Raw genomic sequence first — 13695 nt, forward strand, 5'->3', positions numbered from 1 at the left:
CATTCTAAATCAGTATTTAACAAACCCCATTATTAAATTATTGTTCCTCTGATGAATTTTGGCAGGATTGACCTGCTGTAGTTTGTTAGACAAAAGCAGAGGTTTGCAAAAATATTTGCACAGCTTGGAAATGATCTCAAACTCCTATTTACACAGGGATCAAAATGTAAGTCACTGCTCAAAGTCAGTTGCTCTGTGTGTTTCCTTAGAAAATGTATATATTAAACATGGTGAAAGACAAAGGTTGCAATTATCCGTACATGTATTATGTTTAGTGCTTAGTTAGTAAATATGGACACAAAGGTTTTTTAGGTACTCGCTGATGCTGATGTAGTGGAAATTGTATTTTGTTGTAGTTGTGCGTTATAATCACACGTGTAGAGCGCACCCACACATAATCCTTTGTTGCAATAACATGAAGTGTTAGGATTTTGGAATGTATTAACCTAAAACGTGATGTACTTAGGGCAGTGGAACGTAACATGGAAAATTAATGTAGAAAGGGAATGTAACTAGCAGGAAACATTAACGTGAAGGACTTGTGTTGTGATACTGACAATTATTCTTGTACTAAACATGTTTATTAATCATGTCATTTTACATGTACGTAAATGTATTTATTGAATGTGCCTTCTTTTCATATGCAGCTCTGTAAAGTTCATAAGCAGGTTTCTTATGTTAGCTGAATCTTCTAGGCCTCACGTGCATTTCCCTAGAAACTCTTGCTTTAGAATTATTCACTGAATTTCATGTGCACTGTAGAATTAGTTCTTTCTCACATTTTGGGTTGTAGGTGAAAGAATTGCCCTTGGTAGCTAGAATAATGTCTTTGTTTTAGTAGTCAGACAAGGAGATAAGAAGTTACATCATATATTTGAGTCGATAAAAGAAGCCCACACCTGACCCCATTGACCTCAAGAACTACTGGCCCATCTCGCTCCTCCCCTCCATGGCCAAAGTCGCAGAGAAAATAGTCAACAGAGAACGGACACGATAAATCGAAAACAACGCCCAATCCAGACTTCGAAGCAACCACAGCACCGAGACCGCCCTACTTGCAGCCACAGACAACATCCGCACTCTCCTGGACCAAGGCCTCTCAGCAGCCCTCATCCTACTCGACTTTTCTGCAGCCTTCAACACCGTCTCCCACATACAGGGAACAACCCTAGACTGGATCCGATCCTTCCTCACCGGAAGAAGCCAACAAATCAGAATGCCACCCTTCCTCTCCGATCCCACGGATATCATCTGTGGAGTGCCATTGGGGTCATCACTGAGCCTGACCCTCTTCGACGTCTACATGGCACACCTCGCCACCATCATCCGACAACACGGCCTCAACATCGTATCATGCGCTGATGACACCCAACTCATCCTCTCCCTCACCAAAGACCCCACCACCTCCAGACTAAACTTCCGGAAAGGGATGCAGGACGTCGCAGTCTGGATGACCAACAGCTGCCAAAAACTCAAAACTGAGAAAACAGAAGTCCTCGTCCTTGGAACCACCCCCTCAGCATGAGACAACACCTGGTGGCCGACCACCCTTGGAAGCCCACCAACCGCCGTGGACCACGCCAAAAACCTCGGCATCGTGCTCGACTCATCCCTCACCATGAAACAACAGGTCAATACCATCACCTCCAGCTGCTTTAACACCCTCCACAACCTCCACAAGACTTTCAAGTGGATCCACTCTGAGTCAAGGAAGACAGTCACCCATGCACCCATCACTAGCAGACTGGAATATGGAAACGTGATCTACACCAGCAAAAAAAAGTCCCTACTCCGCAAACTCCAGCCGATACAGAACACAGCCGCCAGACTCGTCCTTGGCATCCCCCGGCACTAACACATCAGCCAACACCTACAAAGACTCCATGCCTACAAAAGCCTGCACAACACTGGACCCAAATACCTCAACCACAGAATCAACTTCCACGTACCCAAAAGGAACCTCAGATCTTCCAACCTCGCACTGGCTGAAACCCCATGCATCCACAGAGCCAGAGCAGGAGGAAGATCCTTCTCCCACATTGCGGCCAAGGTCTGGAATGAGCTCCCGGCAGACATCAGACGCGCCCCCTCCCTGAACACATTCAGGGAGACTCTCAAGACCTGGTTCTTCGGCTAAAAAGATCTGCAACCACCCCCCCCCCCCCCCCCCCTCAGCGCCTTGAGACCCCCACAGGTGAGTAGCACGCTTATAATACCCTGATTGATTGATGGATTGATAAAAGAAGGTTATTGTGCTTCACACAGGAGAAGGCCTGGGAACGAAGAATATCTTGTTGCAAAGCAAGAACACCACTATCCAATGGAAAACTACCTTTAAGCCCATATTCAGAGTAGATGGCGCGACCCGCAAGGACTCTTGGGAAGGATACCCGAGATAACGGGATGTTGAAAGTAGAGAAACTGCCTACTTCTTTTTCTGCTTTTGTGGAGAGCATCTGAGAGCAAGCTCTGTCTCAGTAGCTTCATGCTTCACAGACTGACACCTTTTAACTTTCCTTTCTGAATATGCTGAAGTAGGGATGTCGCTTAGTATTAGAGTAGGGATAGATTAGTGCTTTTTACTAACTAATCCTCGATGCAGGGTAATTTGAACTCATGCTTTCTGATCCTCTGCATCCTGTTTCTTGAGTTAATTGTCTTGTTTATGTCATATCATCTCAATCGGATACGCCGATTTCGTTTCCTGCTGATTCCAATGTATTTCTATACGCTTATTTTGAGGTGTCTTTATGTCCAGTTGTTTTAGGCATTGTAATAAATTAACTAACTTTATGGAGTTGTTTGTGGTTATTAGGGGTCCAAAGTATTTCTGGATCATTTGATTGCCAATCATAAAACATGTTCTCTCCTCTAAGCTTTCGTGCTGCTAAACGCACCATTGGATTCTGACTCTAGAATAGGTCCAGAACCTTATGGGCCAGCCCTTTCACTGTCAAAACCCGGTGTGCAGACTACCAAGATGGCCTAGTTTAGTTTCTTTTCGTGCTTCTTTCTACCACCTGATTACACTTCCAATCTTATTAGCTTGGTCTTATAGTTGATTTTTCATCTCAGCTTTTTCCCTTTCTCACTGTCTTTCCACCTTTTTGTTCCTCCTTCTTTCTTTCTTTCCCCTCTTGCTCTGGGTCTCAATGTGATTATGAAAAATTAGTGCCAGTCTCCAAAATTGTTGCTAGTGCCAAGAACCTGTGATTAAAAAAAGCTAAATAAAAAAGCATGACGTTTTACAGGGTGACAGACCAGTTATTTTTCCTTCCAAATCTACGAGGATGATATGTTAAGGACCATTATAGACTAATGGGGAAACCCGTTCACTGTCTGCGGACCTGTGTATCATACAGTATACAAAAACTGTTGGTCCTAGGACTCCTTTCAACATGCATTTAAGGCCAACAATATTTATATATTTAAGATTTGAGACATACAGTAATGAATCAAGCAAGCAGTAAAATAGTTATGCACCTTAAGAGAAAGAATAGGAGCTGGGGGTCGCGTAACTAGTTGGCATGGAAGAGTCTCGTTCATTATCGGAATTAAACAGACAAATCGCTCCACCAACTAAGAAAGGCCATGCACCACCACCCGCAGAATAGAGAAAGAGCTATCAATCTGACAATCCTTTCCGTGTCCTGACCGGGTGAGGTTTCCATGCTAACTAGTTACGCGACCCCGAGCTTGTATTCTTTCTCTTAAGGTGCATAACTATTTTACTGCTTGCTTGATTCATTACTGCATGTCTCGAATCTTAAATATATAAATATAGTTGGCCTTAAATGCATGTTGAAAGGAGTCTTAGATACGTTAAGGACAGCAAACCATCCCCCAATTTTGTGGCCTGCTTCATTATTGGGTTTTGCTCCTAGTGTGCATAAGAAGAAATGAAAGCAGTTTCTGGTGCTTAATTCATTACGCTGCTCACACTTTAACTCTCCTTAATTAAAAAAAACACTGTAGTAGAATTCCAAGGCTGAAATCAGAAAAACATATTTTTGGAAAGTATGATTTATTCAGTTTTTAGAACATGATTCACAGATCGGAGAAAATTACTGAAAGTGTTAGCACTTGAAAAACAACAGTTGTGAAAACTTACACCTGTAAAGATGAAATGATAACTAGAACAGTTGGCCATCAGTTTGTTGTCTTTTAGACCACCTACACATAGATAGGTATTTAAAGATATTTGACAGCAACGTGCAGGGAACCTAGCATATGAGACCGGCTATGTGATTGTTAAGAGTCTTTCATGTAGGACACGTTTTAACCTCAGCAGGTGTTTTAGTTAATTTTCTTGTGGTACATAGTTTAAAGGTGAAAGATCAGCTATTTTTTTTTAAATGAAAACAAATCATTAGTAGGTTCATTCTTGATGCTTGTTCTTGGCTGGTGGTCTTCATGCAAGTACTGCCTCAGCGAGCTCTTTGAGTATTTTGCCTTTATTGTTCTGTACATTTAGTTTGGATACCTTCAGAAGGTCTTCTACCTCATCTTTGTCATAAGAAGGTTTGAATGTAGAGAATGCATCTCTGTACTTTTCTACTTCACCTAAGAATGTAAATGAGAGAAACATTAATATTATCATCTCATACCGACTGCTGGGAGTAGTTCAGCCAATCAGAAGGATCAAAATACATGCACTACTGTAAAGCATTTAATTCATTTCAAGGCAATAACATCAATGAGACCTCATAATGACCAAACAAGCCATAGTAAAATGATTCCAATAAATTGTGTACCATTGCTTTTTATTATCCTTAGCTGAAATGCTAAGCCACATTTATTTGAGAGTTGGGAGTTTTATTGGAAGGTAAATGGACAACAAGCTTGTTTTGGGAGATCAAGTTAATGCAACTATCTAACTTTCTTCCTCCATCTCTTCAAACTACTATGGGTACCGCTTTAGGTATGTCTAGACTAGACTACTGTAATGGCCTTTATCTTAACATACAATTTCAGTATGCACACAAGCTTCAGGTCCTCCAGATTGCAGCAGCCAGGCTTTTACTAGGAATCACCAAATTTCAATCAGCGAAATATGCCCTACGGAAACTTCATTGACTTCCAGTCAAACAAAGAGTGACGTTCCAAGCCTCAAGTATCACCTTTAGTGCACCTCATGATTCTGGTCCAAAATTCTTGCAATACAGGGTAACATGGTACCAGCCAGAGAGGTCTCTCCACTACAGCTCTGCCAGGAATGGGATTGTACCCAGGTTTAAACTTTCCTCTGGGGTGGAAGAAGTTTCGTGGTGGGAGCCTCCAAACTTTAGAATTCTCTTCCTCATACATCAAGCTCTCAACAGATCTATTTCAGAAGGGTTCTTAAAACCTGTTTTTTCAATAACTAGTTGCGCTAATTTTCCTTTCTGTATCACAGCATTGCCTCTGGGTGAGTGTTGAACTAATTAAGAATATTTAACATAACATACTATAACATAACATAACATATTGGCAGTGATGCTGCAGTATTCCATTAAGGATTAACACCTGGTTTTCTTCTACCACAAGCCTGATGTCATCAGGAAAGGGACTGGCAAAAAAGTGTACATGAAGCCTGCATCAACGCAGCCTACCATTACTCTATCTGTCTGTTCATCCCCAAGTCTCTCTTCTTTTCAGGACTTTTCTACCTTGCTTTGTTTGAACAACTTTCAAAGTAAACCTTTTCACATCACATGTCAAAGCACACTTATCTTTCTTTGATCTTCACAGTATTCTTCTACATAAATATAGGCAGCTTTTTAAAAAAAATGTAAATGTTTTTTTTCTTCCAATATGAACATAAATAAATTGCAGCAAAAGATTATCATAGACATAAATTCATTACACAGAGACAGATTTTCCTTTAGCTACATTAGTCATAAATATAAAGCCATAATAATTCACAATCCAATAGAGAACAACAGCTAAAAGGTTATAAATACAGTACAGAGAAATGGGAACTTTCATTTAATTAAATTAAATTAATCCGGAATACACAACCATAAAAGACAATTCATGAGGGATCACAGCAGAGAATCTAATAGGTATGATTAAAAGTAGCAACAAGCTAAAAATGTTTAAATTGGTTGATAACTCACTCATTCTGAGTAAGCAAGGAGATCCAAGCTGAGAGTGACCCCCAGATCCTGTTTCCTTTAATCCTCCCCTTCCTACCTCTTCGTTCATAAAGTGCAGTCTCTAAGTTATAAATGCGCAGGAAGCACCCTTTCCATTGCCGGAAGGACGGAGGTAACATCCAACCAGGCTGAGGCTATGCACAGCCTGAGGACTGACATCGCTATAAAGATTAGCTCTGTCCCAATTCTCCTATCACGTTCAGCTATTCCTAGTAACATAGGCTGAGGTGACAGAGGGATATTGTCTTTTAATACATCCAGTAAAAAGCCGGTTATTACCCGGCCTATTGGTTCTATGCTAGGACAGGTAGAAAATATGCGAACCAAATCCGCACCTGCTGCCCTGCATCTAAAGCATTGAGTCCCCTCTGCTCCTCCCCATTTAACAGTTTTCGCAGGTGTTATGTATAAATCAAAAAGAGTTTGAAAGTGTTGTGACTGCAGGTTGGCGGAGCACAATATAGTGCCCCCCATTTCTAACGATTTAAAAGAAGGGATCCGGAAACCCGAGCCTTTCCTGCCACCTCAGACTATACTTATCCAGGTCATCTGGGACCTCCTCCAACAGACAGCCATACAATTGTGAAATTGAGGGGTTTGTATCCTTTATTAATATTTCAGTTAAGGGGACCTGTGCAAATCCTGCCGCTCCTCCTGCTTTTTTTGAGAAGAAAATCCCTCAACTGCAAAAATTTGGAAAAGTCTCAAGGGCTGACATTAAATCTTTCCCTAACCGCTTCAAAAGACGCAATGTGGCCTCTGGCCAAAAGATCCCCTACCCTACCAAAACCAGCCCTTTCCCACCTTGCCAAACAGTCATCAAGCAGGATCCTCTGTAGCTAATCCTTCCTGAGCAAGGGGTGTACCTACTGAATCTGCCCACCCCAAGCCTTTTCCGAACACCTGCTCAATTCCGAAATGCTGTAATTAAGGTCTTAAACCATTTTTTTAAGTAGCTTGCTTCATAAAATTTCAGTAGGCAGCCATTAGGCCATGCCCCTATCAAGATCTCAAATATCAACGGGACATAAATAGGGACATCCCCTGCCCTAACCTTGTTGCTGAATAGAGGCCCATAATACTGCAATACTTCTGCCAAATAATATAACTTAAAATTAGGGAGCCCCACCCCCTCTATCCCTAGGAAGGCACAGGAATGCATTAGCCCTCCTTATTTTTCCATAGGACCAGATAAACCTAGCAACCACCCTCTTAATTAGCTTAAACAATCGTTGTGTATCTCAAGGGGCATTGTTTGAAAAATATAAACTAGTCTTGGCCGGATCATAATTTTATCTAAATTACACCTCCCCATTATGGAGAGTCTCAGATTATCCCATCGGCAAAGATCCTTCTTAATTTTCCGCATTATGGGGGCAAGGTTTAGATCTACTATTGCTTCGATCTTTGCTTTGATGGTTATTCCAAGATAAACTGCTTCATTGACAATCCTATTATCAGAGGCAGGAGTAAATCTATTTATTAGAACCTGTGTTTTAACCCTGTTCAATAGAAACCCAGATTTCAGCTATAGTTTTGACAGCACCCAGCGCTCTATCGGGGTCGATAGTGATTATAGCTGTGTCGTTGGCATAAGCCAGAATCCTATTGTCCCAATCTTACAGGGATAATATCATTAGAGGCTTCCAGTCATCTGAGGAACAGATCTAAATATAGTGCAAACAGCAAGGGAGAGGAAGGACACCCCTGCCTTGTTCCTCTTTTGATTTAGAATAGCTTAGACTCTTCTCCTATTGTTCGCACTTGGGCAGTAGGTTTGATGTACATAGCCCATACTGCCTTGATAAAAGATGTCCCAATGTCATTAGCCTCCATGATCTTCCAAAGATAACTGCATGACACCCTGTCAAAGCCTTCTCGGCATCAAGAAAAGCAACCCCCATGGGCTGCGCAAGGACCTCTGTGGCATCAAATAATGTGATTACCCACGGAACATGATCTACCGCCCCCCTCCCCTGAATGAAGCAATGCTGCCGGGCTGAAACAAGCCACTGCATTACTTTATTCAATTAGGTTGCCAAGACTTTGGAGTATATCTTGGTGTCGCTGTTTAAAAGTTTGATAGGTCTATAGGATCTCAACAAAATAGGGTCTTTACCTTTGTTTAAAAAAAATAACAATGTTGGCGGTGGCCCAAGAGTCTGGTGGTGCGGCCCCATCCCTGACTTCCTTAAATAGCCCAAGCAAGTAGTGCGAGTCCCCCTGTTTTTTTGAGGATCAATGTGACCCTTAGACCCCTTTGAGCTCCTCTGATGTTTTTGGAGATTAAGAGGGGTCTTGGATGCTTCCAGTGTGCTGGAGCCTGAGGTCCACAAACTATCCTCTATTTCGCTGTTGCCAGTGCTAAAGTCACCTTAGTGGGAGTCCTCCGTGAGTGAGACAAATGTATCTGTCATGTCAGATATAACATCGGCGGCAGGCAGCCCTTCACTTCCAGCAGTGAAGCCACTGGCTGAAACAGATTGGGAGTTCAGTTGAGGGTCATATATAAGACAATGTGCCCCCTGGATAGTCTCTCTGGGATTCCCAGCGATTCCCCCCTGGGCGGAATCGCAGAGCAAAGGGCATCCAATATCTGCTACTGCGGTTTCCGCTTAGTTCTTTTCCATATATACTGAGGTAGGTTCCTGTTCCGCGAGTAAACTATGCTTAGTTTTCTCCAGGTCGGGTTCGCTAAGGAGCTCTTGGATAGTTTGACTCCCCCCTCCATCTTTAATCTTGAAAAGGTCTGTGATTGTTGCCTGAAGTGCACCGGGTGGCGTGGTACATTATCTCCTTCAGCGGTCAATGCCCCTTTCTCCACTGTCTTGGTCACTGTTTTCTTGATCACACCTGGTGCACAATCAGTTAGATTTCTCCTCTTCCCTGCGCCTGTACTATCCAGCCTATTTTTAATGGTATGGGGACTGTTGGGCTTACCAGCACTCTCCTCGTTAAGGACTGGGGTGACTCCTTTCTTGACCCCTGTGGCTGTACTGTGGTCCGTGGAGAAATCTCCCTAGCTTCTTTTGTCATTTTGTGAGGCATTCCACAAAGTTAAGCTGAAGCCTTCCCCTGAGGAGAGCCTGATAGCGCTCCTCTCACCCTCCAGGTGGATCTCAGTCTCACTGCGGCGCGGCCCGCCCACACCCTCAGGGCGTTGCTGAATGACTGAAGAGCAACTTTGGGACATTTGGTAATGCTTGACCGGGATAAAAGTCCAAATTTCAGGCTGACCGAGAGTTAGAGCCAGTCGGATACACTAGGACACGGTCAAGTTTTTACTTTCTGACTTAGGGCCTTATTTGGATCTTGGCAGTTGGAATACTCTGTCACAAACTTGATGGATATCCCTTCTGCTATATTATGATCTCCATAGGATATAAAGGTATTGTAATATGGTCGATGGGATATCCGTCATGTTTGTGATGTTGTATTCCCCTCCGTCAAGATCTAAATCAGGCCCTTAGTCATGTTGTTGGAGCTTTTACACTATACGTCGAGGGAGGCTCCTCTTCAGGCTGGCTTTAGATTCGACAACAGCAGCTTGACGCAGCGCACTTGGAAGTCACGTCGATGACAAAAAGCTACAGAGCATCAGCGAGCCAACCTGATTCTCATGCCAAGTTGTAGTTTGACGTCGCTGTCTTGACTCTCGTTGACGAGTCGGTCACCAGACGGAGCTTTTTGACAAAAATTCTCTAAATCTTCTCAAACTTGTGGATCTTGTTCCAGAATGTTCTTTGGGAGTTTCAAGGTATCCACAATACCAATCCAAGGTTACAGAATCTCTGAGTTACTCCTTGGAATGATGAGACTAGGTCTCCCACAATACACCTGACCAAACCCTTTAAAGTTCAGCTTTAAGGTGGTCAGCTGGTTTCTTCTTGCTGGAAATGATGCAATTGGAGCTCTTTTAACTTGTGGGTCTCAGGGAGACCCCCTCCTTCATTTTTCAAAGCAAGGTAAGGTCCTTAGGGCTGTAGTTTCAAAGTGTGTGGCATGTGCAAACATTCAGAGTGCACTCTTGGCGCAGGCCAGGGTTACAGCAGGGCAGTCCTTCTCCTTCTTGTAGTTTCAGACAGGGATCTGAGTTGCTGATCAACTCTCCAATATTTATCCAGGGTTCCTAGCTGACAAGCAGGGAGGTACCACTGACCAATGGAGTGCAGGGTGTCACTGTCAGGTATGACAACTTCCACCAAAGTGTGGCATATTCTCACTCCAGTAAGCACTATTCCTTCAAAATCCAAAATGGAGATACTCCACCCAGGAGTTGAGATCTGGCTAAGCCAACCCACTGGTGTGACTAAGTTTCTCTAACATTCCTCTTTCCACCCCTCTGATAATTCAATTACTGGGTCTCCTGTCTGGCTGAGGGTGCAGGATGTCTGGTGAACCTGTGTCCTGTCCTAACTGTCATTCCTCTGTGAAGACCTGTGTGAAGACCCTATCCTGCTTTTTGCTCTGCAGCCACAGATTTCCTCCAACCAGATGTCCTTTGTCTCTATGCAGGCCACTTCACACCTCATCAGATCAGTCTGGCTCAGTCTGGCTCAAACAGTCAAAGGCTGGCCAATCAGGAGAGGCTGCTGAAAGACTGGATTTTAGCACATCAGAAAAGCAAGTTCTATAACCTCTGTTCTATGATAGTTATAATGCACCTAACCTCGGCAAGTTGTGGGAGTTATTCTAACTATCATTTCAAAACATTGAAGTATGTTTATTGCCCACTCCTGTGAGCAGTTATACTCTATTTAAAAATCCCAATGTTAGCCTATGGAGCCAATGTGGTACAATGAGGAAAACAAAATTTACCGTTTTTCCCTCACCAGGGCTTATGAAACATTATTTATAATGCCCCTGCTGATATTTACAAGGCACCCTATCCCTGTGGAACCTAATAGAGACACTAGGGGTGACATGTGTAAATATAAGGGTGTTTGAGACTTTGAAAGTACCTTTAATTCCAAAGTCAAATTTGCACAAAATTTACTTTTAAAAGCAGCCTGTAAAGCATGGCTGCCTGTAAAATGACAGCAGGCAACAAAGCAGTTCACACTTAAGTACATTAAATCTGCTGGGCCTCTAAACCTACATGTCCTACCATAAGTTAGGGCTTACAGGGAGGTTGTCATACCAATTGGAATTACAACTAATTACTATATACATTTAGCACAGATCACTAGCCGTGGGTCTGGCTCATCGATCCCAGAGCATAATCAGAGTCAGTTACCACCAGTATCAATCAAAAAAAGGGGTTGATCAGGGCAAAAATGACGACTTTCTCACAAAGACTGTACATGGTTTCCTTGCTGTAGCTGTATGAAGGTGCTGTGTTCCAGTTATATATATATAAGTTGGTGTTAGAGTAGGATGGAGGCTCATATGTCAAACACTGACTACTTACATGTACTGTTACAAGTTTCACTTCTGACGAGCCACACTTAGGGCCTCATGTAGGTAGCCAAATACCGGTCGGTAACGGCCGAGTTTCGGTAATTATACCATTACCGACCGGTATTTTGGCTATTGGTATGTAGGGGGACAAGTTTTGGCTTCGGAATTTACCGAATCGGTAAAATTACCGATTCGGTAATAATACCGAATCGGTAATGTTACCGAATCGGTAACTATTCCGAATCGGTAATTTTACCGATTCGGTAAATTCCAAAGCCAAAATCGAGATGTAGGGGGAGTGTGTGGGTGTGTTTTAGAGTCGGTATTTACCACCAACTTATAGTTGGTGGTAAATAATTAATGTGTGTGTTTAAGCTTTTTGACGCGCGTAGCAGTGTGCAATGTGGCATACATACATGCCCTTAGGGCATGTATGTGTGCCACATGTGCACACATGGCCGAATCAGGGGTGCAACAGGGTGTCAATGTGACACCCTGCCACCCTTTCATGTGTTCCCCCCATTACCGAATCGGTATTTACCGATTCGGTAATGAGGCATACCTTCCCATCAATGGGAAGGTATGCCTCATTACCGAATCGGTAAATACCGATTCGGTAATTACCGACTTGTAACGAATCAGTAAAAAATACCGACTCATTACCTACATACGAGTTACCACTTCTAAAATACCGATTCGGTATCGTTCGGTATTTTAGAAGTGGTAACTGGTATGCTACCTACATGAGGCCCTTAGCCTTTATTTCCTCTGAAGTGACTGATTTCAGTCCCATTAAACTGGGTACCCACATATGTTCAGCAATAAGGAAGGGCAGAGGAGCCGTATCAAGCTCTTTACAAAACACATTACGTACGTTATTATGAGCATGGATGCTTTGTATTAGTGTGCGCACTATACAAAAGATGAAAGGCTTTGGTTTGGGAAATGACTCCTCTATTATAAACTTAGGGGCATATGTATTAAGCCCTTTTCCCATTCGCAAACGGGGCGATTCTCAGAATCGGCCCATTTGCGAACGGGAAAATGCCTTTCGGGATGTATCATCCCAAAGGGGCATCGCAAATTAGAGAATCGCAAATTTGCGATTCTCTATTTTGCGATTGCATTTAAGGAATTGCAAATTGCGATTCCTTAAATGCGATGTAACAAGCACCCAATTTGTGCGATTTCTCCTTAAGAAATCGCAAATTACCACCAACTTCAAGTTGGTGGTATTTTGCGATTTCTTTGAAAGATGCACTTTTTGGCATTTTTAAAAGTGCCATGTGGCGCATATACATGCCCTTAGGGCATGTATACGCGCCACATGCACACACATGCTCATTTCAGAGCATGTGTTCCTATGGGCCTCCTGGCCCATAGGAATGAATGGGAAGGTATTCCTTAATTGCGATTCGCAATTTGCTAATCGCAATTAAGGAATGCCAAAGAATCGCTAACAATTTGCGAATTTTTACTTACATCTCGTTTGCGAATCCCAAATAGCGATTCTCAAAAAATCGCTATTTGAGAATCGCAAATAGAGATTTTGATACATATGCCCCCAGGTTTGCTTTCACCAAACTAGGTCTCTGAAACAGAAATCAAACATCCTTAGCGGGGCAAGGCAGCAGGTTGTGGCCGAAGAGGCCTCCATGATGTTTGACAGTCACTAGATGTAGTCCCAATAAAGCCATTTACTTTTGGTGGGAAAAATCGGAGGAGGAGAGGTAAGAATTGAGTAATGTCCTGCAGGGCAGGTGTGACCTACTAGACTTACCTGGGCTGATACAAATCTAGATAAACGTATCCTAAGAAAGCCTATCTGAACGGCATGTTACCACACCTTTACACCTGGGTGAAGACCTAGTACGGAGTGTGACAGAAAAATATAAATAAAGCATAAATATTATTTTATGATGAAATATCTTAATAGCAAACACAAGGAGAAAATGCACGGAGGTTTGAAACTTTTCACACACTCACCCCCAGTCACAGATCTGGGTTGAATCCATCATCGTTCTTTAGCTCACTTCGCCACCCCAGTTCAGACCCAGCCATTTGAAATTCAGTCTTTACCATGTTCCTTATGGGAACAGTCCAGCCAAGCCAGGTCTTCTCTGGACCGGCTCAAGAATCCTGGGACTGTTTTTTAAAA

The 13695-nt window shown here is 42.9% G+C and overlaps 1 protein-coding gene across 1 annotated transcript in view; it reads right to left on the minus strand.

The window, feature by feature from the left end:
- Positions 1-4005: 4005 nt before the first annotated feature.
- LOC146799897 (cytosolic phospholipase A2 gamma-like) overlaps positions 4006-13695 on the minus strand; it is a 668494-nt gene continuing 658804 nt past the window's right edge. Inside the window, exon 17 of the mRNA XM_085620828.1 lies at positions 4006-4563. Coding sequence (XP_085476954.1) covers positions 4412-4563 — 152 coding nt within the window. The 3' untranslated portion in view covers positions 4006-4411. The remainder of the gene's footprint in view (positions 4564-13695) is intronic.

Source organism: Triturus cristatus, chromosome 8 (genome assembly GCF_964204655.1).
Source record: "Triturus cristatus chromosome 8, aTriCri1.1, whole genome shotgun sequence".
Taxonomy (NCBI): Eukaryota; Metazoa; Chordata; class Amphibia; order Caudata; family Salamandridae; genus Triturus; species Triturus cristatus.